The 26,679-nt window shown below is 51.4% G+C and overlaps 1 protein-coding gene across 7 annotated transcripts in view; it reads left to right on the plus strand.

The window, feature by feature from the left end:
* Positions 1 to 26,679, plus strand: part of RGS6 (regulator of G protein signaling 6) — a 582,626-nt gene that overhangs the window by 540,122 nt on the left and 15,825 nt on the right. For 3 of the 7 annotated variants that reach the window (XM_033436056.2, XM_033436163.2, XM_049706216.1), the window contains 3 exons: positions 8,025 to 8,114; positions 11,827 to 11,880; positions 12,024 to 13,359. In XM_033436056.2, coding sequence (XP_033291947.1) covers positions 8,025 to 8,114; positions 11,827 to 11,880; positions 12,024 to 12,443 — 564 coding nt within the window. In that variant the 3' untranslated portion in view covers positions 12,444 to 13,359. Of the gene's footprint in view, positions 1 to 8,024; positions 8,115 to 11,826; positions 11,881 to 12,023; positions 13,360 to 23,839; positions 23,907 to 26,679 lie in introns of those variants that run through there. The other 4 variants (XM_049706214.1, XM_049706215.1, XM_004262192.3 and 1 more) reach the window with 3 other exon arrangements.

Raw genomic sequence — 26,679 nt, forward strand, 5'->3', positions numbered from 1 at the left:
AGGCTCAGCAGCCATGGCTCACGGGCCCAGCTGCTCCACGGCATGTGGGATCTTCCCGGACCGGGGCACAAACCCGTGTCCCCTGCATCGGCAGGCGGACTCTCAACAACTGTGCCACCAGGGAAGCCCGAGCACATCATTCTTTACAAATAAAACAAAACAGGCCTAAGAAACCACTTCACTGAGATTGGATTGGATTGGAAATCTGTCCATCAAAGGGATTGACAGTTGAATCTGATGGACCAATCCAGCCTGTTGACTTTGGTCCCTGCAGGTTCCCATGTAGGTTTCCTACATGTCCAAGCCACCCTGCTTTCCTGACCTGCAGTAGCTGCTGAGATGCCCCATCCAGACCTGTACCTGCAGTGTCTGGCCTCCAGTGCCTCTGGATTTTAAGTTCTTTGCTGGGAGCAGACATCTGGCCTTCCTTTCCTTCTGTAAATCCCTACAATATTAAAATAATGCTCTGCACAGAGTTTTGTTTTAAATTAAAAATTTTCCTTGACAACTCAGTCCAGAATGATAATACTCTCAGCTGTACCTGTCATTTAAAATAAATAAATAAAAGGCCATTTGTCCCTTGGTTTTCCACTTTGAAAAATCTTGCCACACAACCTTGAGGAGCACATATAGTAGGTGCTCAATAAATACTGGTTAAATCCAATTTCTATAACATGCCAATTCAGCAAAACTTGGAATATCCACTAAGGGCCAGATGTTCTAGGCTCTGGGAATATACAGATACATAAGCTCTCCTCTTAAGCAGACCCCAGTCTAAGTTACCAAACCTCCGCTTGGCCATCATCTATGCATGGAGTGATCAAAGAGCAACCTCGAGGTCAAAATGAGGTCAGGGTGATACAAGAGCTGAGAAATACACCATCGAGTTACACCCACAGTGAGCAGACAAGAAGCCTCTAGTCAACAGTCTCTATTCTTACCTAAACTTAGATGTTTAAAAGCAACTTGATTAAGGAATGCAAGGCCTCTAACATTTGCTTTGTTCAAAAGCCAGAGTCCAGTGGAGCCCACGTTTACATTTGCCCCAGATTACTCAGAAGCAGATGTCTTCCTAGCTTGGTGAAGGCTGTTAATCTTTGCCCCAGTGGTGGAGGTGGTGGCGTTGTGGGCCAGTATCACAAGACTACACCAAGTTTCCTGATATTAATCCTCATTTGGAGGCATTTCCTAGTAGGCTTCCCATGCCAGACATATCTTAATAAAAAATGCCGTGGCATGCTTACTCCAGGAATTACTCATTTTATCCTGTGGGTGGTTTTATTTTAGGGAAATGAACGGCAGAGGGAGGGATGCATTTTGAAAAGAACAAATCAGTTGTTTGTGAGCGGTTTCTGTTTGTTACCACACAGACGAGTAGCTCTTGAAGAGAAGGTGTCAGAGAACTAAATTCCAAAATGTCTTTGTTGATGCTTCAGAGCAGAGATTTCTTGCACCAAGCCCCATGACCTTGAAGAGGAGAAGGAAACATTTGTCTAAGTTAATACCCGTGGTATTCGGGTAGGTGAAAGGAAATATGCAAAGCTGTCTTTGAAGCTACTCTTATCTAAGAATAGGGATTGAACAGCATCAAAATACTGTGCCCTTTGGCCAGTTAAATTGAACATGTTTATACAGATGCTTTGCAATGTAAAGGCAAAAGATAATTCACTCTTACACTCTCTTATGACTTGAATGTTGCATTCCATGGAAACAGTGTCCGCCACGTCCCACTTAGAAGGACAAAGAAATCCAAATGGGAGTTTCTCATTTAAGGTCCACGGGATCCTAGAATATTTTTTAAAATGTATATATATATATATATATATATAACTAAATCACTTCGCTATACAGCATAAATTAACACAACATTGTAAATCAGCTATATTTCAATTTTAAAAAAGAAGGAAAAAACCTGGAAGAAAAGATCGACAGGCTCCTAGGATGGTCATCCGAAGCCACATCCACGAGGACAAGCTACTGTCTTTCACTCCAATGAGCGTCTGTACTCACTCAAGTGAGTCTTTTCTATGTTTATTAAGCAGATACTGACTTAGGATCCCCATCAATTCCCTACCACTGGGCAGTCCCACCCTCTGTCCTCCTGAAGGACCCATGATGAGAAAAGTGTTCATTTTCTTTAGGCTTCAGCTAACCATGCCTAAGGTCTGAAGACCTTTGGTTTAAGATATTCAAGAGTCTCTTGAAAGGTGAGACTCATACATCTTCCGGGTGACTTTCTGTGACACAGACTCGCTGCCTGTGACTTCCCAGGGGCCCGGTCAGCCCTCAGAGCTTTGCCAGTTCGGCCCTTCCTTCTGGTGCGGAAGGCAAGTCGTACATGACCTGTGAGGTGAGAGCCTGTGTCACCCTGGGAGACTTGGCCGTTGCTGTCACTGACGACGTGGTGGTGAACAGTTCCCGAAAGGGAATGGTGAATGGCAGTTGCATCTACCCCTGGGATGACTCAGATTAAAGATTGAAAGGAGGCCCCTGACGCTTCTGCTAACCACACGCTGAGGACTTTGTTTCAGCCACAGAACCTGACTCCCTCAAAACCCCAACTCAAGGACCATGAACAGCACCGTGTACCAAGGGAAGAGTGCGAGCTTTGGGGTCTCAGAACACTGGGCTCAAATCCTTGCTCTGTGCTTGGGCAAGTCACTCAACTTTGTAGAGCTTTAGTGTCCTCGTCTGTAAAATGGGGTTGTTTAAACCTAGGCACTGATTCAGAGCAAACAACAACAGCAATGGAAATAATACAGCTGGACTCCGCTCACCTTTCCTCCTCCCCGGGAACCTTCTGGTCTTTGGTCTCCTTCCCATGTCATCCCTGGCAAGGACAGTCCCAACATGAAGGCCAGTTATCATCATTACTTTACATGTGTATAGTTTTCGTAATGTGTTCCCTTGTATTTCCTCGGTTAATTGTGTGCTCGGCGGGGCTGGAAAAGGCAGACTCAGGACCTGAATCCAAACGTTTGGCCCCCAGCCCAGCCCCCCTTCCAGCGTCTCACACGGCAATGTCACATCCTGCCCCACAGCGTCATCTTCCTTCAAGGGACCACAAGGGACCCAACAGTTCCCAAAGGCTGGATGTTGTTCCAGGAAGCTTGGGTGTTCCCAAGAGGACAGAGGACAGAGACACATACATCTGCAAAAGAAAAACAGGACACTTGAAAATCCCAAGAAAAGCTCCTGGCAGCTGTGCAGTGCTCCAGCTGAGCGGCCTCCCACTCCAGGAGGATGCTCTAAAGCTGGGGGATGAGATCGTAGCTGTTTCAGGAACCCACAGCAAAGAGGAGGACGTAAGGGTGTTCTGAAGTAGTCTAACTGCTCCAGCATGCTTGGGGCCCAAGGCCCAGGCATTTATCTGATTACCTTCCCCAGCGCTGTGAGGCCCACCGTGTCTTATCTAAAAACAAAGGAGATTTCCAAATGAGGACCCTCACTGCAAAACATTGATTTGTAGCAGGTGTGGTTTTGAGACAGCTTGCGCTGCTCGCTCCCTCCTCCTCCCGCATGTCTCGGACTCCACTGATTCCAGTCATCTTGGGTTTAGGGTTTTTTTTCTTTCACTCCATTGCTTTTTTTTTTTTTCTGAATCTTTTTTATTGAAGTATGGTTGATTTACAATATTATATGAGTTTCAGGTGTACAACATATCATTCGATATTTTTATAGATTACATTCCATTTAAAGTTATTATAAAATCTTGTCTATGGTTCCAGTTGGTTTTGCTTCTGCCTTAGCGTCCCAGGTAAGCAAAGCTCCCACCTTGGGCTTGGCCCTGGATGAGAGTGGAGTGTCTCATCAGGGTGACATCCATGTACTGTAACTGTCAACCGCCATGGGGTGTGATTCCCTCCTGCCACTGAGAATTGTAGCTAAGATGTCCAGTATGACTTAGGGCCTTAGGGCATCAGTTTCTCTACCTATGGAGAACCATCCTCACCCTCCCTGGAGCAGGTGCCTCCCTACGTGTCAGGAAGGCAGATGTGGACTCTGGTAGTTCTGCTTGTTCACAGTCAATTATCCGTTTTTTAGAAAGAGAGAGAGGGAGTAGGGGAGGGAGGGGTCTGGGGAAGGAAGGAAGGAAGGGAGGAAGGAAGTGAAGGAAGGAAGGAAGGGAGGGAGGGAGGGAGGGAGGGAACGAGGGAGGGAACGAGAGAGGGAGGGAGGGAGGGAGGGAGGGAGGCAAGGAAATAAAAGAAGAAAAGACAAGAAAAAGCAAAGAAGAGAAATGCAAACTCCTTTCTCTCTGGCCCTTTCCCTCATTCTGTCGGTGAGCGCTCACTGGTTTTGCCAGCGGCTCTCCTGCTTCTTGCAGATTCTGGATATACATTTTCCTTAAGACTGATTGTCTGCAAAGCAGTGGAAACAAACCAGAACCCCTCATAAATCAGTAGGGGTCACTGCCAAGAGCTTTGTACACTTGCTGTCCCTGGCAGTGATAAACTCATTGCATTTGGGAACTGGCCAAAGACCCTGAGTCCTATCTTAATTCTCATTCCCAGAAAAACCTCAGCACTCCATTCCCCCACCCACTGTTTACTGTCTTTGTGTTTCTTAGACAAAGCTGGCAAGGAAGAAGGCACTGAGTTCCATAACTGGGTACATCAGAGGCTGCACTTCTCTGCTCAGGGGAGGAGAGGAGGGTAGAGGAGAGTCCTGGATCCATAGGCTGTGGGAGAGGAGGCCCCAGAGGGGCCTGGAGCCTCGGGCCCTGTGGGGGGCATGAGCGATCTGCAGAGGTTCTTGGATTCTGTTTTGCTCAGACCATGCCTTGCACATGGTAGTGTTGTTTTGGTGGTTGTTTCCTTACAGGGTAATCTGAGACGGTCATAATGATGGCCAAGGGCTAGCAACGAGGTTGGCAGAGTGAGACTGCCTTATGCAGCCCACATCCAACAGGCCATACTCTCTCTCCACAAGGTCCTCACCTTGGCTCTGGCCTTGGCAACGAATTGCCAAGTTGGCATGTGACATAGAGAGGACAAGAGCAGTGCCCAAACTGCCCCTCTGACCCACATCAACTGCCCCCCCCACCCCCGAGAGGGGACCACCACTGCCTGCTACTCCTCGGCCCTGGGTTGTCCTTCTTGCTCTGGTTGACCAGACTAGGAACTGGGAGACACATTCCTGTCTACTCAGCTCTTCCTACCTTGATGAGGCTCTTTCTGGTTGAGGGACAGCCATTCCCCACCTTGGACAGGGTAGGTCATCCTCAGTTATACCCGTTCACAGCACCCTGAACCTGCTCTTCTTCCTTGTATCCCTCACGCCCTTATGCAGTGAACTCTAAGCTTTATGACAGCGGGGACCTCTTCTGTCTTGGCGATGCCGGAATCTCAGTGCCTGACACAGTGCCTGGCACCTAGGAGATGCTCAACAAATATTCTGGGGATCAAATGTTGAGGCATCTGCTTTATCCTATATTCTTTCTCAGTTGACAAGTTCTTTCTTTCAGTGGCTTTTCCTGCCCATGATGAGCTGGAGGAATTAGCTAGATCAGGGGTGAAATTTGTTGCCAAGGCCAGAAGGGCTGGGCTGGGAAAGGCTTCCTTCCTCTTCTTGGGGGAGCAGGGGGTATTTTGTGAGATATACTTGGGGATTTAGATTCCTCTGAGAAGTCAGAACAAGAAGCATGGGCCTGTTGCCTTGGAGAGGGGTTTGGAGAGGGGCCAGGCCTGAGGGCCAGGCCTTTCCAGATGACTCAGGAGCAACCTGGCTCCGTGGGCCAGACAGAAGCCATGCCTGAGACAAGAAGGAGACAGCGAGATAGTTTCTCTCAGGGTTAACATTTGTACCTAAGATGTAAATGTTAGACCACTTTAAAGGGACAGCAAATGCAAAGACCATGATGTCCCTCGGTCTAGGCCCTGAGGCCATTAGGGCTGAGCCACGAGGCCCACATCGGGACTTCCTTTGAGTTGAGTGTGATCCCCACTCTCCTTCCATACAGAGAGCAGGATCTGATCATAAACTAAAACAAGTATGGAGCCTGCAAACTTGCTCAGTACTTGCAAACTCAGACCAGCGTTTCAGTGAACCAAAAAGCAACATAAATTCCGCTAACATTTAACCCTGTGCTGGACGCTATGCACATATAAGAGATTAAAAACACATTGTTCCCTCAAGGAGCTTAAACTAGAGTGGGCTGGGTTTTTGTCTGAAATTTGCAGAAAAACACTCAGCAACATGTGTTCCCACTAAGTTTATTAACTCAGAACACATCTGGATCATCAAAGTAGATTCAGATTGAAGCCAGTGTTTTGTTTCACTGGGTTCCTTTCAGTGGCCCCATTCCCACGAGTAGGGCTGCACCCGCTTTTATAAATATGGGGGCATCTGGGCAAGAATGAAGCTGGTGCCCAAATAGGTCTGCATATGGTCCATCTGAAGATGGCCTGAGGGGTCCACATGTCACCAAGGTGATTCTTGCTTTCTGTCTTCACTTTCTTTTGAGGTGGGTAGGAAGAGGGTCTTGGCAAGCCATCGTCATCACCCAGCTTCCTCTGGGATGCACCAGCAGTCTGGCCAGGTATTTCTTAAATGTGCCCCCAGCTGAGGAGTAGTCTCTGCCTCCCCTTCCTCCTCCCCTGGGAAGAGTACCCGAGGAAGAGGTCCTTAATGACCAGTCCAGCCTCTTTGCTGACCATTCTCTTCACTGACCAGCTCTCCATTCCCCTGAGCACTGGGGCCCTTGTCCAGCGTCGTGGGATGAACAATGAGTGTACATCAGGCAAGATGCTTCCCTGCCTGATGATTCCACCCTCCCCTAGGGAAAGCCCACCCTCCTCCTAACAGGTCCTCTCTTGGGACAGCCAGGCTTTCCTGTGCAGCTGAGCTACCATCCATTTCCACTAATAAATAACCCTTTTTCAATGGATAAGCTCCGTCTTTTAATGAAACAGGCTTTCCCTGCCCTTAATGAGGACAGATCTATTAGGAAGGGATCACAAGGCTATAGGAATTAGCCGGAAGTGAAGGGCAAAATCCGTTGCCATGGCCAGAATGTAACGCCTCTAGGAGCCCAGGAAGGCACTATGCCCCAGCATCTGCCCCTCCTGGATGGAAGACTCAGGCCTGGCATATTTGCCCAGATGCCCCCACGATCTGGTTCTAAGTGTCCCCTTCCAGGATGGGATGGTGGCCCTGACATGCACAAACTGACCCAATTGCATCGTTGCCTGTAGACTTTTTTTTTAATTAAACTTTTTATTTTGAGATACTTCTAGCTTCACAAGCAGTTATAAGAAATAATATAGAGACATCCCCTGTACCCAGTTTCTCCTAACAGTAACATCTGCAAAAGCTATACTACAATATCACGGCCGTGACGTTGACATTGCTACATCCCCCGAGTTTATCAGATTTCCCAATTTTACTTGCACTCGTATGTGTGTGTATGTGTTTAGTTCTATACAACTCTATCACATGTGTACGATGTGTCAAGATACAGAGCGAGTCCACCCCCACAAGAACCCTTCCTGTTGTCTTTTGTAACCACACCTCCCTCCCCTCCCTGCCCCTCTCCTGTCCCTAACCTCTGGCAACCACTAACCTGTTGTCTGTTCCTATAATTTGTCATTTCAAGAATGTCATACCAGTGGAATCATACAGTATGTAACCTTCTGGGGCTTTTTTTCATTCATCATAATTCCTTTGAGATTCATCCAAGTGGTTGGGTGCATCAGTCATTTCTTCCTTCTTATTGCTGTGCCCGTGGTTTTAATCATTAAGCAGTACTGCACCCCAACATGGCCCCAAGGCCCAATTACATAGCCTCTGCGACATGATCCTCAAGGATCTTTCACTCTGTGAGAGAAAACAGGTTTTGGTTGGTGTTTTCTGAGTGGGAAGAAAACGAAACAAAGCCAACATGTTACATGTTTTTCCAGGTACAGACAAGCATATTTCGGTTTGTTTGTTTCTTTCCTAACACAGTGGCCAGTTGGGTCGCAGTTCCCTTTAGCACTGGTTGACAGTTCTTTCTTGTGTCTTCCCACCTCCCGCCTTTCCAGGAGCACATCTACAAGCTGATGAAGAGCGACAGCTACGCCCGCTTCCTCCGGTCAAATGCTTACCAGGACTTGCTGCTTGCCAGGAAGAAGGTACCTGCGAGGGGCAGCCTTGCCTTTCCTAGCACTGTTGACCTCTGCCTGCTGCTTGCTGCCGGCGTGAAATGAGAATGTCATCCCTTGGGTTTTATTTCTTTTCTCTTTTCTTCTTTCCCTTCTGTACCTGGTCCCACTCCAATAGAATATAATTAGGATTGTCACCACATCAGCCCCCCCACAAGGTCCAGGGTGTGGCATCCTGTCTCCCTGGACCCATCATCTCCATCTGCGTGTCCTGCCCACAGCAGAGAGTGTGACCAAATTCTGAGGCCACAGTGGCTCAGCCCAGGAGTACAGGGCTGGCAGTGACATCAGCCAATCCCTTAGGAAACCACTGAAGAGTCCAGCCCCCTCCCCACAGATTTTCTGTCCCCTACCGGCTCAGAGATGAGTATGAGGCAAGGATCGGGGCGCCCCCCTCTGGATAGAAACGCTTATAGGTTTCCAGGGGGCGATCTGGCACCTGAAGTCCTTCCTGGGGTGGTTGCCCCTCCCTCTCCCTCACCTGCCCCACAGCATATGCTTTTTCTTTTAACCAAGAAGTAACGGCATCCTAGCTCCTTCCTCCTCCTCCACTCTGAATGAAGTCCTCGTTCCCTGTGGCCCTCAGTGTCTGGACTTGGGGGTGCAGGGACCCTCAGCATGCAGGGTGGTGGGGAGTGACTGAGGCAGGGATGAACTCAGCTGGATTTATGGGAGGAGGGAAGGAAGAGCCAGGAGGGACATGGGGTCTGGAAAAGGGGAGGCAGGAGGGACGGCTCAAGGTTCCAGTATGCCTGCAAACGCTCTGCTCGTCTTGGTTCTCATCTGAGGCCCACGTGTGGTTAATGGGGCTCTCCTTGCACCAAGTCCTGGGACTCCCGTGCCATGCCGCTTAGGACTGTGCGCATCCCTTTCTTCTCCCTCTCAGCCTCCCGGCAGCAGTCCCTGAGCCTGTGGTTGTCCAGCAACACGCTGTCTGTCGGGCTTCCTCTCTCAGCCACACAGCCCCTCTTTCTGTGTACTGTGACCTCACGTGCCAGCATCCTTGTCTCCATATCTGGCTGGTCCCACAGCACTCCCGAGTGTAGAAGAGCATTTATGTCCTGCTTGCCTGCCCTTAGGTAGCCCTGAGGACATCCCCAAGAGCCTGAGAAAGAGAAGGAGACTTTGGGGACTCCCAGAGTGTGAGGAACCCAGCTTTCTTGTTGGCCTGCATCCCTTCCATCAGGTGTCACTACTACGATGGAAAATGTGAAGCCTGACCTCCAGCCCGCTCCCTTGCCAGAGGGTGGAGGTGGAAAGGCCCTGATGCAGCTGGCGGACATCCCCACCAGTAATGGCTCTGATACCCAGTTTCTCAAGAAAAGTTGTGGAGACCTTTGGTGCCTCCAGCCCAGATCTCAGGGGAGAAGGCAAAGTAATTGTTCCTTATTTCTTGCGGCTCAAGACCCTGAACTGATCCCGGTGTGGGGAAATTGTGAGCCTCTAGCAGTCTGACCCAGCTGGGCCTGTCCACACACCCAGAAGAAGCCAGAGGCCATTCAGTCTCCCTGTGGGTCTGAGCACAAAGGGAAGACGCACCCCAGCACAGGGAGTGGGGCTGAGATTCCACAGATCCTCCCGTACGAGGAAAGCTTCTCGGAGGAGGTCACTTGAATGAGGAAGGAACGGACGGCCTGCCCGTAAAATGTCACAGATGAAGTTCATTAGAATTATCCTTCCAGCCCCTACACCAAGGAGTGTCCTTGGGGCAGAAAGCTCTTGCAGATGCCAAAGCCCTTTCAATATCCAGGGGTTAATTGTTTCCAAAGTCAGCGACAAGCCTACCTCTTCTTCCATTTCTCCCTGAGCCTCCAGGCATGGACTGGATTTGTAACTCAGCACTTCCAGGTAGGCCTAGAGTGTCTTCTGATGTCAGGGATGGGCTTACCGTGCGATCTACATGTCCAGGTCATGAAGGGAGGTGAGCCACACGGTCCAGCTAAGAGGAGGGATGTAAATCGGCCTCACTTTTCTGCTCAGGAAGGCTCCTGATGGAGTCTGGAGGCATAGCCTTCCAGTCCTTCCTCCCTAATTCCTCGTCTATCCTAGTATTTTCAGAGATCAGGTTAGTTGCTCTGATGAGATCTCAAGGACAGGTGCGCTGGGTTTTGAGGGGCCCCTCCAGAGCACTTAAGTACCAGTACTTAAGTACAGTTTTCCAGGGCAGCTCGGAGGACCTGTGCAAGGCAGAGGAACCTGAATAAGTCAGGCCAGTGGCCACTCTCTGTGGGCAACAGCTCAGGAGCCAAGGGAAAAGAATGCCAGGTGCAGAATGCCAGCTGCGGGGCCTAGGACTGGCCTGACTTGAGCTGCAGACAGCCCCCGGGTTGCCCACTGGGTTGAAGCTGAGTCCTGCCGTCCCCAGTGGGGAGACTCAGCATGGTGCCAGGCCAAGCACGGATCCTTCAGTTCCCTGTGCCTGAAGGAGAAAGACCAGCCTGGCTCTGCGGCGGTGTGTCCTTTGTGCTGTGTCTTCCTTCTGCAGCGTCCTCTCTGTCTCCCGGCAGCCAGCTGAGGGGATGGGGCATGACAGCCGAGGAAGCCCTCTGACCTTGTCCACACCCACAGTGGCTACCTTTGGCCCCCTCTGCTTCCAGCACATCCTGCAGACCCACAGACACCTGGCTGCTTCTTCAGCTCTCTAATTTCCATTATTTGCTGTGTGTGTGTCCACGTGAGTGTGTGTGCTCTCCAGATTTCCCAGGCATGGATTCAGGACCTTGGAACTGGGCTCTGGGATAAACTAGCAGGTATTTGGGATGTAATTCTCTCCCCTTGGAAAAGCAGGGAAGTTGAGGAGAGGGTCAGGTCACACCACACCCCCTCCTCCTCCGCTAGAGGAGAACGGCCAGGCCTGGGGGGAGCGTCCAGGGGCTTTGCCTCCTCTTCCCCCTGTGTGGGGAGACGCTCAGCCTGGAGTCCCTGGGAGGTTCCTGCGCCTGCTGTCACCTGCCGTGAGTAAACCTTGGAAGGGGTCACCTGCCCGAGTACCGAGAGAGCATTTTCTGTCCAGAACGCTCCTTCTGAGACCCAAGCTCTTTGTGGTTGCAAAAGACCCGGGTAGAGCCTCCTTGGTCTAAGGACACAGAACGAGAGTCACTAGGGGCCACGAGGATGTTGAGGAAGTGAACAAACTTCCTGGCTGCATCTGAGCAGAAAAATCTCAGAGAAAGTCCTAACCCAGACTCATGGAGGACTCGATGACTTCACCTCGCCCACGGCCGCTTTGGCCGTCTCAGCAGGATTCCCCCACAGGCCCTGCTGGCCCTGGAAGCTCGTCTGGTTTGGGGCCCCCGTTGGGGCCCCCAGTTGGCTCCTGCGCGTGGGCTCGGCCCCTCAAAAGCAGTGAGCAGGCAGTTCCCAACTGCTGACCGAGGGCTCGGCTCCCAGCCCGGTGGCTCCTGCTTCAGCCCCGAAGCACGATTAATGGCTCTTCTGGAAGCAAACACCCCTCTCTCCTCACAGCTCCAGGGAGGCTCTGTTTTCCGTCTCTCCCACTGACTGTTGCGCACAGCTCTGGCTGCTTCTCTTGTCCCGTTTTTTTTTCCCCCCCGCCCTGTCTTGCTTTTGTTTTGGTTCATTAGCTGCCGCTGCTGCTCTTGGGGAACGATGTGTAAGCTGAAGATTTTTTTTTTTTTTCTGTATTTTTCTCCCTATCTTTTTTTTTTTTTTCCCCCTAAAGCCAGAAAGTGAGCAAGGTCGTAGAACTTCCTTAGAAAAGTTCACTCGCAGTGTGGTAAGTTCAGCTGGTTTTCTTTGGTGGTTGTTTTTCTCTGTTTTGTTTTCTGTGTGTACGGTGGTGATTGTTGTCGTTTCCTTTGGGATGGGAGGGAGCCCAGTGCTTTCCCCTCAACACACCCACCCATTTTCTTTTGCAAGGGTCGAGGGTCGGCGGCTTCTCTCCTAGGGATGGATCTGCAAAAGACAAAAGGCCCGGCGGCTCCCTCTGCAGACGGTGCACGGGGCAACCGCCCAGCCTCCGGCCTGGCATTTGATCTTCTGTCTGTGGCCTTGAGGAGGAAGGAGCTCCCCCCTGCCCTCGGGGCTGCGCGGTTGGTGCACCCTCTGCAGCAGCCCAGGGAGAAGGCCGTCCAACCGGACCATAAAATAAATTGGCTCAGAACCATAGCTCATCTAAAACAACATCCAAATTTCCCTCTGTGGACTCTGACAACCGTGCTGGTGCCCGAGGCCAGCTGCCGCTGCTGCTGTGTCGGCGGCTTTTGCGTGTGCCTAAGGCGGCCGTGCTGCATGGGTTGTGGCGATGCGGTCTACAGCTGGCGCGTGTGTGTGTGTTAGTGGCCTCTGCATGAGTTCCCACATCCCTGACAGCCCCTTGTCAGCCTTCTTTGCACAGCGTGACAGGGAGAGGAGGGCAGTAGCCATGGAGTGGAGCGGCCGTGGGAGGGTCTTCCCCATGGTGCCTGGTGGAGATTCTGGGCTATGATCTGTAGAACAGCACAGACCCATCTCCCCTTTCCATGATGTTCTCTGTAAGGCAGGGGCATAGGGCTTGATGCACAGGAAGCACTCAGTCCCGCTCATTCACTCACTCGTCAAAAACAAGCTGCTGAGTTCATGGGGCCCAGCCTGCACTCTTCACGTCAAACCAAAGAGAACCAACATGGCAGCCAGGGAGCAGGGATCCCACATGTGGAACTGGCCAAATTTCCCTTCCCCAAGGGTGGAAACCCACTGATGCTAACTTGCCTTTTTCCTCCCTCTATTGAAGAGGAGAGTCCTTGTAAACCTGACTACTGTGTGATTAGTATCGTTATTTTATCCCTTTAATGAAAAGTCTAAGAATTCTGGGTTGAAAACAACCTGGTCATTTACCTGTCATAGCTAGGTGCATCTTAACTGAATTTAAACATCATTTTGAATTTGCTAGATGTAAACATCACAGGAACTCTAGGAGGTGGCAATTAAAATAGGCGTGCTCATCCCATCTCTTCTTTGGTCTTTTCTCCCCATGGCCTTTCCTCATGAGAAATCAGAACTTGCACAGTGTAAGACCTGTGGTTCCCCTGTCTGTCTTCATGGCTGGTTTGCCACGGACACGTAACATCATACACCAAGAAGCTGCCACGGGCTGTTAGAGGCAAGGCCAACAGGAATTCCTTCACCCCCGATGGCTGATAGAGAGTGGTGGGAACCCACCCCTCCCTCTCTTTTGAGGCCTGGAGGCTGTAGGTGGAAGATGTTTAGGGGTTTTGTTGACCAACCCAGAGTATACTGTGGAGAAAGCAGAACTCCTGCAGCCCCACGGAGGCCCTTCAGGTTGACTGCGTGGGCTGAGGGTGTGAGAGGAAGCCTGGTACTTGGATGAGGCATCCAAACATCTCCAGGCTGCTCTTCATGAGAAGTGGGTATTGGGAAAGCAAGCATGATCTCAGTGAAGCTCTGTGAAGAGCATTTATTGATGTTCCTTCATCCCAGAAGTGGTGTTGGTTCAGTGGTTCTCCAAGGTCTGTTAACAAAGCGTTTGGAACGAGAAAGCATCAGACACCACCTTCCAAGCGTCTGAAGTGTGCACATGGGAGAACTTACAGAGAGGTTTCAGGGCCGGCTGAAAGAGAAAACTCTGCCAAGTTCCTGAGATTTTTAGAATCTACATGAGAGAAGGCCCGAACTTCAAAACCAAAAACTTCCTAAATGCCATGCTATGTTTTCTCTGAAGACTCTAAGGGGTGGGGCGTTCTGAGATTTTGTTTCCAGTGGTGGAGGTGGACATGGATTTGTATTGATCCATCCTTGTTCCTTGTGCTCTTGGGGTAACACCACTTGGGGTAACCAGGTGAGGCTGAGTTTGAGGAAACTGCCCGTGGCCGTAGAATAGTAGCAGCTCTCAGAGTACTCGAGGCTGGAACCCGAGAACGTGGTCTCCACAGCCCAGTGTTCTAATCAAACGCAATTAACCAGCCAACGAAAATGCCTTGCACTTTAATGGCCATCTTCTGGATATAATATACATAAAGTGCTTGATTTCTTTAAGAGAAGGTCTACGTGAATATTTCATCTGCTACATACTGCAAACTATAAAACTCAATGAAAGACTTGTTCAATAGCATTCCCATGGTGCTGGGAAATATGTGTAAAAAGACCATCCATGTCGTGGAACCAATAATGGGAAAATGAGGGGGTGAAGCCGGGCAGTCCGTGCGCCAAGGATGTGAGGCCAGCTGCCATTTAGGACTAACTAGTGGCAAGAAATGTTGACCCAGATGGTTAGTTATCTCAGTCAGCTCACTTCTTATCAAAACTGAATCTGGGTCCAGAATTTCTCCCACGCCAGTGTCCCTTCTTTTCTTGGTAAAGGAGGAACGTGTGGAGAAAGCAGGTCGTTCTTTCCAAGACTCAGGTGTATCATGATGTGGAGGGATTATCTGTTGAAGGCCCCAGATGCCCCCTTTGACGTGAGATCCTAGGGAGCAGTTCACTGTGGTTCACGGAAGCTGCTGGGGCCACCCTGGTTTGGGTGCAGAAGGAGCCTTGCGATCCCCATCAGAGGCATTGCTGGGTGAGCTGCTCCTTCCAATGGAAGCGTCATTCTGAGTCACGCAGAGCTTGAACATCAGAGCCAGTGGGGGATACGCTGTGCCGAGGCATTGTGTAGCTGGGCCACCTAGAGCCACGGAGCCCGCATAATGGCCTGCTCTTTGACAGGGCAGGCCCAGGTTCAGAAGCAGACGTCACTCAAAGTCCATGGTGTGGCACAGCCAGCCCACATCGCATTTTTATTCAGAGCAGAAGACAGGACTCTCTCTGATGAGCCCGGCCCCACGGATGCCCAGCTGGCCAAGCAACGCGCAGCTGGATTTCAGCCCCTCCTTGACCCTCAGCTGCCCTTGTGCAGTGGATGACTCACATCACTGAACGTGGTGGCCCCGGTCCCAAGAGCTCCAGGCCCAGGAAGAGCTGTAACCCATAGCGGCTTCTCAAAGGGGGCCGAAGACGTGGCCTCGGGTCAAATGAATGGAGCCTCTCTCTCCCTAGTCCTGTCCACTGGGAAGCTTCCTTTCACAGTGGCGTAGAATATGAAAGCCACAGTAGGAAACTTCTGCGGGTTGCCTTTGCATCACCCTCCATCTCCTCTGCAGACTCTCTGGTGGGAGGTCCCAGGCACTGCTGACGGGGGTGGGGGGGAGGAGGGTCTTCTCTAACTAGAGACTGCTTGCTACTGCTCAGTGCCCACCAGTCTGCCATTCTCCACCATCTTCCTGGTTTTGTGGCTGACAGATGACAATGAGGGTGGCCAGAGCGGAAAGGCTGTCCATCCCCCTGCTCTCTCTTAGGCATGCTCATTCCTTCAGGGTCTACCGCAAAGCAGGGAGGGCCCCACAAGGGGCGACTCTGACATAGAGGACAGCAAGGATGCATGGGAGGAGGGCCATTAGCCAAGGCTCAACAGCAGCAATTTGATTGCCCTTTTCACATGGTGGCCAAAGCCATCTGGTGAGAACTCCACAGGAGGAGCTCCGGGAGGAAAAGCTAGAAGAAGTCCTCTGCATGGTATCTGCGAGGGATAGCCCTTGAGTTAGCAGAAGTGGCAGCCCTGGGTGACGGTGGCATCAGCCTCCCTGGACACCTTTGCCTGGGCGCTCAGCCGAAGCCCCAGGTGTCCTCTTGAGAGCCTCATCAGCTGTAGCCTCAGGCTCCCGAGATGGGCAATGGGGTCGCTGGTGCCTGAGCTACGCTGGAGGCCTCGGAGGAGAGCAGAGATGAGAGCCAGGTGTTCATCACTCTCGTAAGAGAGCATCACAGTTGGGCTTTGTCGAGGTGCTCCTTGGAACTGAAACAGCAAGGGCCGGGAGCTGAGGGAGCCTTGGCATGCGCCAAGGAGCATCTCCAAGCGTTTCTGTCCTGCCTGCCAAGGAATGCAGCGGGAAAGTCAGATGGAGACCAGGAAGTTCTGGGAGCCAGCTGTCACCCTCCCTCCCTCTCCCTTTCCTCCCGCCCCAACCAAAAGCCAAGGAAAAGCTAATGAGGGCTAAAAAGTCTGCAGCTCACCTCCCACCACCTTCCAGGCAGCTCCGGCCCCAGGCCTAGGTGCTGAACCAGAAGTGGAAGGCTGAGACCCTTGGCAGATGAGGCAGAGGGCCGGCAGCCAGGGTGCTCCGCCCACCCCCCCTCCCCCCCCCCACAGCAGCTCCTTCCCCAGGGAGGCTGTCTCCCCCTCCCCCTCAGCGTGTCAGGGGCAGAGCCGTGCACTCTGCTGCAATGAGTTCTCAAACACCTAGACTCAGCAGAACCCCCAGAGGGCCTTGACCTCAGTTGAAAAAATCCTTTCGGGGCCTCCAGCAAGGAACGATTGGCTAAAAATTCTTTAGAGTTGATTCTGATTGCAAACAGTCCTTGGGCCCCATGGGGACGTCTAGGTCGCAGACTGTAGTGCCAGCCTCTCCCATCTCAGAGCCCTGAGATCCAGCAGCAGTGAGACCCGGGCCTGCCTAGAGATGGGGGCGGATTCCATAGCAGTGCTGGGGAGGGAAAACATGAAAACCTGCCCATCTTGAGCAGCAAGGACTTCCCCTGGGACTCTGGGAAACTCCTCAGCAGCTCCATGCAGGGTGGCTCCTGCTTCCAGGCTCAGCTTGCCAACAGTGTGGCCTCAGGCCCATCACTAGCCCTCTCTGAGCCCTGGTTTTCTCCTGTGAGCAGTGGTGTGGACTAGATCATCTCTGTGGACCTCTTTGGCTGGAATGTTCTATAGGTCTGTGCTCTCTATCCTGAGATTTGCGAGTCGTGCTAATCGTCCCTCAGAGTGAGAGAGGAGCTGCCTTCCTGCCTGGGAAGTGGCTGCCCACCCTTGACACTGGGAAGGAAACCATATTTGGAATTGAGTTGGGTGTGTATTTAAAATCCTTTGACAGGGATTTGACCATAAAGCACCGTCAGAACTGAGTGCGACTGGCACCTGACGCACAGGCCCCATCCCTCCATCACTCAGGGCTCACTGTACACTGTGACCCCTGGAGGGCAGGGAGGGAGAGGTCGCAAAGAGCAGGGTAGGCACCACGCACCCCGTCAGTCTTGCCGGTGCTGCAGTCCCCGTCATTCCAGGACGGATGCCCAGCTGGGTGTGTGTCGGGAGGTGGGGGTGAGGTCATTCGGGCAGAGGGATGGGCTCTGCGTGGCTGCTGCCACATCACCCCGTGCATTGTGGGAGGGTGGGAAAAATAGACTCTGAGTATCTGGTGACCTCAGCATCACTCTGCTGTTCTCCTGCTACCACACTTTCTAGTTCCCTGGAGAACTCTGGGCCGGCTTTCCACTGTCCTCTCTTAATGCCCCAAAAGAGGGCACAGAGGGCGTGTTAACCTGGTTACAGTCAGTGGTAGGTTAAGCCTCCTCTGGTCTCGATCCTTCTCTCTCCATCTAGGGTCCAAGTGAAGTTTGAAAAAGCATGTTTAATATTATAGTTTTGTAGCTGGAAAATGAAAATGTAAAAGTTTATTTTTTTTATAAACCAACGATCAAATGTAAGACAGCTGAATCAGCTTAGCTGGCAGGATACAGAGAAGACAAAGAGATAAAGCGGCTCTCCAAGGGGGTGTTGGGAGGGGCTCTTTCTGAAACTCTGGGGAAGGGTGAGATTTTTATTTATCAAAAAGGGTCAGAGGTTGTCATTTTTGACACTGCCACTCCTCTTGGAAGGAGGAACCCCCAGCTGATGGTTCAACCTGTCAACCAAAAGCAGCCAAAAACGCCCTCCCCGCGGAGTGCCCACTCGAGAAGAAATGCGGCAGTGACTCAGCCTCCTGACCCAGGGGACGGCTAGGCTCTGCAAAACTACTCCCTCCTCCTCTGGCCGGCCCTCCCTCTCCCCCGCCCCGGGCTTCTCCTGCCTTCCCCAGACCCCAGTGTGCCGAGCAGTCAAGTGAAAAACTCCCATGAGGCAGAAAGGCACAGCTGTGTGTTTACAGCCAGTGATTCCGATCCAGATCGCATCCCTGCCAGTCTCCCGCGAGGCAGGCTGGGGGCACACTGTGGATGGATGTGCCAGGTGGGAAGCTATTTCGGGAGCTGACCTGCAGCCCTTTGCCGTAACAGAGCCTTCCTCCTACCCCCCACTCAGGAAAGACGTCCTTCTAGAAGGATCTCTCTCTTTAGAAGTGGCTGATGGGGCTGTGGGATTTCAGCCCGTTCCCTGTCGCTTGTACCGTCAGATTTCTGGCTCATGTCCCCAGGCAGCCACGTGAGAACGGCCATGGGCTCCCATCTGTCCAGGGAGAAGGCAGAGGGTGAAGGTGACCAACCACAGGGCCCTCAGCGGGATGAACGGCAGGGAGTGCAGGCCACGCAGGGGACAGGATGCCCGCTTCTCCAGAGGACAGAATCCGCCTCGGACCTGCCAGGGGAGCAGCGGTACCACGCTAGGGGCAGGAGACAAACCTCCAGGCATTAGGCAGGCTTTGGAACAGCAGGAACCTAGGAAGGAGACAAAGCTGCCAATGTCAAGGTCAGGGAGAAGAGACCCAACTCTGCCTGTGTCCAGACTGGACGGTTAGAAGTCAGAGAGCTCAAGGTCAAAGGACTTCGAAGGCTGAGAAGTAAGCCAGCAGCGGCATTCCCCCAGAATGAGCTCCTGGTGAAAGCAACGCGGGAGTCTCCCCTGTTTCTGAGCAGCAAATGAGTATCTTTGGTTCAAATCGAGTTTGGGAACCATGGTATTCTGGAAGGAGGGCAGGATACAAATCCGTAGGAAGGAACAAGCTCTAAAATGTTGCTATGAAGCAGAATGCTAACTGGGACACCGCAGGGGAGCTGAAAAGAGCTTGGAGCAGTGGCATCTTCAGTTTAGTGATGTTACCTGAAGGCCAATGAGAGAAAGACCCTTGAGTGTTTGTTTGCTGGCTCCCTGACAGATGGGAAGGTGGGACGGGGTTGGGAGTGTATAGCTGCCTGGGCAGTGGCAGCGTCCAAATGGCAAGAGTTCTGCCACACCCGCCAGTCACGGTCGATTCATTTTGGCCTGAGCAATGGTACCACAGCCCCAGACAAGAATGGGCCTCATTGGTGTAATATGTGCAGGAACTTTCCACACCCTCCTTGCAAGCCTGGCTTACTGTAGGTGGATGACCGTCATAACTACATCCCTTGCTCCAGCAAATATTTATTTGTGACCAGATACCAGTGCAATAAGGTTGAAAATACTATCGGTTCCTGTCCCCTGTACCCCCTCCACCTCCGCTGCCTCTATGTTTGCCCATAATTAGGGAAAGCAAGTATATGCATCGCATCTTAATGGCTGATAAGATGGTGAATTAACAGATCTATGTCCATGGGAAATGCAGTTTCTAGTTGTGCACACAAGGGTCCAGCCATAGCCCTGTCCTATCCACATCCTTTTTGATGACTCAGATGGAGAGACAAACATGTCAGTCACACTCAAAGTTGCAAACCTGGAAGGTACTGCTCATTGGATAGGTAATGGAATTACCATAAAACCATCTCCTTCAGGTAGAATGATGGGTCCAAACAACCAGGTATAATTTAACCAGATAAAATTTATGTTAAAAAAAATTCAGTCTCACAACTACAGGGTGGCATTCCTGGCCTTCACTGTAATTCAAGTTTAAAAAATTCTGGGGTTGCAATTGATTACAAGCCTGATAGAAGCAAAAGCAGGATGCGATCACTTTTTTTTTTTAAGCAACTTTAGGTTGTAGTAACAAAAGTGGAACAGTCAGAGAAGAAGTGCTCCACTGCTCTCTGTGTTGCTCTAGACTGTGTTGAATCTTGGTTCTAAGCCCCCTGCACTTTATCGGGAACTTCAACAAACTAGAGAAAATTCAGAAGAGAATAGCTGGGGACTCTGGAAGCCATGTCAGATGAGACTGAAGGAGATAAAGGCATCCTGCCCCTAAAGAGATTCAATAACCATCTAGAGCTATATGTGTGTTCGTCTCCCAGAGTGAGTGGACATTTCTGGATTGTTCCAGACAAAGCTAGAACACATGCGTAGAAGACATGGGGACGGTCACTCATTCTAAGAATATTCTAACAGTAGCAGCTTCCCAACGATGGAATATGTCACCCCAAGGAAAAAAGGAGCTCCCTGGAAACGTTCAGAAGCTGAGTGGCCAAGGATATGGTAGAGCAGGTTTCTGCTCTGGATTCCATCACCTCTTCCAAATGGCATCCTCGGATGCATTAAATATTTGTGAACTACTGCATTTTATCATATGGTTTATAAATAAGCTACGGAAAAGGAGGACAGATCACATGGAGGGAGTTTTCTGAGACTGGAGGAGAGGGATCCAGAGAAGATTAGATTTTACCTTGAGGGAGAAAAGCCAGATGACGATGAAGGCAAGGCCAGGCCACTGTCAAGAAGTGGAATTGCTGCCCTTCACTCGTCATCCTGGCCTTTTGTTTTCGGTTTTTTAAGCCAATCGCTGCTGCTGCTGCAGCTGAGCCCTGGGCAACAGGCCTCTCTCGCCTGAATGCCCAGGAGGAAATCAGTGCACGGAGGACTCCGGTGCCCGTTGGCTTAGGGAGGCTGAGCACAGCCAGGGTTGGCGTGTGCGGGGTGCCCTGGCCTTATGCTGGAGAAGGCTTGGCCTGACATCATTTCCATCCAGAAAGGGTGTTTTGTTGAAAGAAAAGATGATCAAGCCAGTTGCCTTTTACCTGATGCCAGTGCAGGTTCCAGGCAGACAAGCTGGCCCCCAAACTGTCTCAGCCTGGCCAGGAACAGAACACGCCCCCTGATACCTTAGACCACGGGGAAACTGCGCTCATGGGCCCCCTCCTCCTGGGCCCTTCCGTGAGGACTCATCTTCAGCCCAACTCAGGGGTAGGGAAGGGCTCTCGTGTCACATTCTTGCCAGCTGTCCCGAGGACCAACCTGATTGCAAATGACACTCCCTCCTCTCTCGGGCATTGCCAGGGCTGCCTTCAACTCATCATGGGATTGTATAATTATGGTGATTACAGCTTATGGCTTTTTTCCTCTCCTCATCTTTTGCTTTCAAATTCTTTGAGGCCTCTCATTAAACATGGTGATCCCGATAAAGTCAGCAAAGTTTTAATAGGACATTTTTTGAAGCTAAAGAAAGCCCAGTCAGAGTTGATTGTTACTGTGTTCCCTCATACAGGCCTTTAAAACTCTGCTGGGCGTGACTGATGCCTGGATATAAGAGGTAGGGGAGAGAGGTATGGGGATCCAGGGGGTGCCCATGCTCTTTCCCAGGGTTGGAGAACTGATTCACACCATGGCCCTGGCCTTTCTCATTTGTACCAAGAGCACATGCATCCAAATCCCCACAGCTAATGGGAGAAGACAGACCATCAAGTAAGGGTAGAGGGCCTGCCCTTTCCCTCATAGCATACTAAGTTGGGAAATGGAGGTGGAGCCGCCAGTACAAAACTCAAGCCAACCTTGTGAGCTGTGGCAAAAGTAGAGGGGAAGTTCTGATGGATCCTCTGTCCTGAATGATCCTGGAAGGTTCCAGGGCTTCCATCATTCTAACTATGTAAAGGATTCAACCATGAGTATTTGTGAGCGGTCACCACCCTGTGGTCATGTCCTCAAGGGCGGTTTCCTTGGTAACGACACAGCTTCAGAGCCCCTCATTTGCTAGCCCTCAGTCAGAGCGTTGCTGAATTGTTCCTAGATGTGTAGGACGTTACGAGGATCACCAGGAAGGCGTGCGGCTGGGGTGGTGGCCACTAGGGCCCCCAGCTTGCCCTTCAGCAGCTTTGTGTAGGTTTGATGTCAGGGTCCCCTTTCTTTCCATCCTCCCCAGGACTGCACGGAGGACTGCACAGCGACGTGCATCTTGCCCTGGCAGGAGTTTGTTTTGAGAGGCTCCAGCTGGCCCCTCGTCCTGCCCTGAGCTGTCCTCTCTGCTCCTCAGCCAGCTATCTGGGTGTGACTGAACAGCACTACCTATGAGAGGTTAAATGTCAAAAACCTGGCAGTGATATTTCCCCCAACTGCATCCTCATCCCCTACCGAAGATGACCTGCTGGCTCCGCCCCCTGAGAGCAACATCCCTTTAGGCGCCACCAGAATGTAGAGAATGGGCTCAGGGTCAGGGATGAGCAGCCCCGTTGAATCCTGTTTCTCCACCTGAAGTTGGTATAAGACCCTGGGCAAGCCGCTCACTTGCCCGGTGGGTACAATGATGCCTGCTGCCCTGGGTGGATGTTGGCACTAAATGAGGGCATCACAAGGACAGCTGCCATGTCTTGGGCGCTCACGTTGTCGCACTGTGGGCATCCGTGTCATGCAGAACTTGGCCTGAGAGGGACTTCGGTTCTCCCCCAGCTCCACCACTTAACTGTGCGTTTCAGACTCCAAGCCTCAGTTTCCTCATCTGTAAAAAAGATAAGAGTAAATGATTAAGAGGGAAAGAATACATAAAGTGCTTAGCGTAGTGTTTGCAGTATATATGCTTAAGTATAACTCTTTGTATTATTATTTTCATTATTATGATGTTACCTGCAGCCCATTAGCTCTTATTACCTTATCTGATTTCCAGCCACGTCCTGCAAGGTAGGTATTATTGTATTTATTTTGCAGTTGAGGATGGTGACACGTGTATCTCAAATACGACAATTGTGCGCAAAGCACATTCGTTTATTACAGCAACCGGCTCATGACTCTACTCGATAAATGGTAGCTATTATTACTGTCTTATTTTGAAAGTCAACTCAGAGAGCCAGTTTCTCTGCTTTCCCTAGGAATGGAGGGACTGTGGTACCCAGCACACCAGCTTCTGCCCTGTGGTCTATTTCTCAGGGCCCCTGTGCACTTCCCAGGAAGCTGTAGGAGCTAGGGGCTTGTAGCAGTGCGGTGCCAGGACGTGGGGAGGGCCACCAAGGAAACACTGCCTACGTTGTCAGGATCTGACATTTGCCCCGACTCCTGAGGTGCGGGACCCTAAGATGCCTCCTGCTTCCAGACACAGATCGGAGATGGTTCTCCCCTATAAGAGCATGAAATCCAGTCCTGCAGACGTAGCGCTCTGCACCGCAGAAGCCTCGTTCCCAGAAACCCTCACCTGGCAGCTGTCTGCCTGCCTGGAGCCACCCTGAGCAGTACAACCTCACCAAGTCTGGTTGCTCCATCTGCCAGATAAACAGAGGCTCCTAGTTTTTAACTGCGTGCTACAAAGTGGGGTGGTTGGAGGAGTCAGAACCAAGTGGCAGGGGATGCTTTGAAATCCCTCGGAAGCCAGCCCCCTGGGCGGCACGCTCCCACTGCTTGCAGTATTGGCAGAAACAGAAGCAGAGAGGCCATTTCCACTGACACGAATGGCTTTTTCCTGGGGAAAGTCAGGTTTATATATGTATCTTAAGGTAAATGCTTGAAGTTTGCAGTGTCTGTCAAAGACTGGCATCTTAGGAGCCTGACGTGAAGCTCTACAGCCAATCGTGTGGTTGCTCGTGAACCTTGCATGAGATGCTTCTGCAAGTGCCTGTGGTGTAAACACTCACATGAGCGTGTGCACAGCTGCATACACAGGTGCATGTGCTACCTGCCTGATAACACGCCTCCGTGTTCAGTGTATGGTACGTGTGTAACATACGCTGCAGACCTGCATGTGCCTCTGCGCATGGACCGCCTGCCCGCTGCTGCTGTGTGCGTGTCTGGGCAGGGGCTCCCCTAAAGCCACAGGTCTTCACGGTTTCAGCTGGATAAGTTATTCTTCACTTCCCTTCCTAAAAACACAATTGCCTAGTGCTGTTGGCGCAGAGTCAGAATGGCCGCTGCATTTCACCCCCGAGGTGGCTTCCTTCCAGCAGTGGGTGAGTGATCCCGGCGTCCGAACTCTCTAACCTTCTTTGGGATCCTTCTGCCCAGAAGGTGCTCCAAATCCGGAAGAGATGATCTGTTTGTCCATGGCCTCATCTCTGCCCGCCCCTCCTGTTCTCACACCCTAGTTCCATGGACAGTGGCACCCATTTTTTAGTGTGCCCATTTCTCCTGCCTCTTTTTTTACACCCATAGTTTTTTCTTCCTAAGAAACAAGAAGCTGAGGGGTCTAGAAATGACACGGAGATGAGTGCCTTGTCCCAGAGGCAATGTACAGATAATGTCTTCAGGTATTGATCCTGTAACTCGCTTCTCCTGGACCCCTAGCAGAAATGCCCTCTATCTTTGAAGATGCTTTTAGACCCAACAGCAGCATCCTGAGGCTTAGTCTCCCACTTACAGCTTCCATTGCTCTTCCTCTGTGGTCCAGGGCCAAGTCCTGTGGGAAACTTGGAAATCTCACCTTTCTACCTGCTAGACCACCAGGGGAGAAGAGGGCTAGGGAACCGCCCATCCCCTGTGTCACAGGGATGGAGAGCATTGCAGCGACATGTGAAAAGGGTTTGTAGGGAAGTAAGAAGGTTCTCTGTGGCTAAGAATTCCATCAGCCCACGTTTCTGTCCAGAGATGTCTTGAAAATTGCTGCTTGACCTGTCCCCTGCTGCACTTTTTCAGGTTAGAAATACATGTCTGATAAATGCCCGCCAAACTGCATTCCTGAGAGTAGGGAGGAAAGAGAAATGAGCCAGCCCTCTTTGAATGTGTATCCAAATGGACTTGGAGATTCACGGAAAGATTATGCTTTGGGGCGGTGGGGACAGTCAGCATATTGGCAGCCTGTGCCCTCGAAACTCTGCCTTGGCAGCCGGCTTAACCAAGGACCCCAAGCCATGGATGTGTTCTGGGTGAACGTGTTCGCGGGAGATGAGAAGTGCCCTTGGGAGGGTGGGGTTAGAGTCCTCCTGGGTCCTGAGAAGGATCTCACACTGCCGAGCAAGTGATCCCTCCTGCTGTCTCATCCACTAGACTTCAGCAGTGCTCTCCCCTGTCGCCCTAGTCAAGGGTCACTCGAACTTCCTAGTTGGAAAAAAAGCAGCATCGAGTTGTTGCCGATAGCAACTCAGCCACGTCCCTGTTTCCTTGAGTCTTTGGTCCCTTGCCTAGTTTGGGGTGAACCAGCGCAGAGATGCCAGAGTACATTTAAGGAAGAGGAGGCAAGCACAGCGTGGGCTAAGGAAGGCGTGCCATCGGGGGGCCTTGTGAACAGGATGCCCACCTCCGCTCCACCCCTGTGTCCACCAAGAACTTGCTGCAGGCTGAGTGCAGAAAGAGCACCAGGGTTTTTCAGTCAGAACGAGAGGAAGGAGATAAGAGATCCGGTAATAAAAGGGGGGCATTTCTCCTGTATGAGGTGAAAAAAGCAGCAGGGAAAATGGAAATGCACAACTTGGACAGGAGGCTGGGGAGTCGGGGACTGGGCATTGTGCCACCAGTGTCGGGCACAGCTGCTGAGCGCTTGTCACTCCCGGCATCCGGCATGCCTTCCCGGTTCCAGATTTGTCCCTGCACAGCTGGGGACCATGGAGGAAGGTCTCCCATCACCCACCAAAACTAACAGGTAGAGGTCGGACTTTGCACAGAGCCCCATAAGTGACGAGCACGATGAGGGGGCGGGAGTCAGAAGTGCGAGGAAGGGCAGCCGGGGAGGGCTTCCCCAGCCAGCTCGAATTGGGCACGTGGTTCTAATTGGGGTTGGTTCTAATTGGAGTAAAGCATCCGCCCGCCCTTCCTCAGGAAGGTAAACATCACACCTGCTTCTCTCCTCCCTGGGACTGTTGCTATGGAGATCCCAGAGGCATCGACACCAATAACACAGGGCCACAAACAGAAGTGGCAGCTTCACTGGCCGGTCCAGTAGCCACCGTTTTAAACCCATGAGCGCCAAGCAGCGGTGACGTGCACCTCAGCTCAGCACAACAGCCAAAGTCCCACTTTGCCAGGCTTGACAGCCAGAAGGTAGCAGCTTTTCCTTCTCAGGAGTCCCCAGTGTGAGGAAGGGAAGCAGCTTAGGCAGAACAGAAATGCCTGGGATGGTCTCAAGTGTGCCCAAGAGCTGAAGCATCTTTCTCAGTGAGGTTGAGAAAATCACCCTGCACCGCCCAGAGAGATAGTCTGGTGTGGGTAGATGTGGAGGAATCCTTAGTCCTGAGCTTTTCCACCTGCCTCCTTCCTTGAGAGTGACAGTCATGTACAAGGGAGAAGGTGGATGGGCCATGAAGGCCACTGACCAGCTGTGTGCACTCAGGCTAGTGGTTCAACCTCATGTGTCCAGTGAGGGTTAAAGGAATACCTAACTGGCAAGGATGCTGTGGACATTAGCACAGGTGTCTCTCAAATGTCTAGTGCGCTTGACACACAACAGCTGTTCGATGTTCAATCAATGGGTGGCCGTTAGTAACTTTCCTCGGCAGCTAACCTGTGTCCCTGGTAAGGGGACCGTCCCCACACTGCCACCATCAAGGTCTGGTTGAGTCGAAGAGGAGGGCACTTGAGAAGGGAAGGTGCATGAGATAACGATGCCACCCCGTTGGGCAGGAACAAGAAATTCAAAGAGAAAATCCCTGGAGATAGGGAATATAGGTTGGTCCTCTCACATTTAGTTCAGATAAACTCAACGTTTCTAAATTAAACAAAAAAAATTAAGTAAAAATTAAAAAAAAAAAAAAAAAGCACTGCTAGTTGCCAGGCTAGAGTAAGGTGTCTGGA

This window comes from Orcinus orca, chromosome 2 (genome assembly GCF_937001465.1).
Source record: "Orcinus orca chromosome 2, mOrcOrc1.1, whole genome shotgun sequence".
Classification (NCBI taxonomy): Eukaryota; Metazoa; Chordata; class Mammalia; order Artiodactyla; family Delphinidae; genus Orcinus; species Orcinus orca.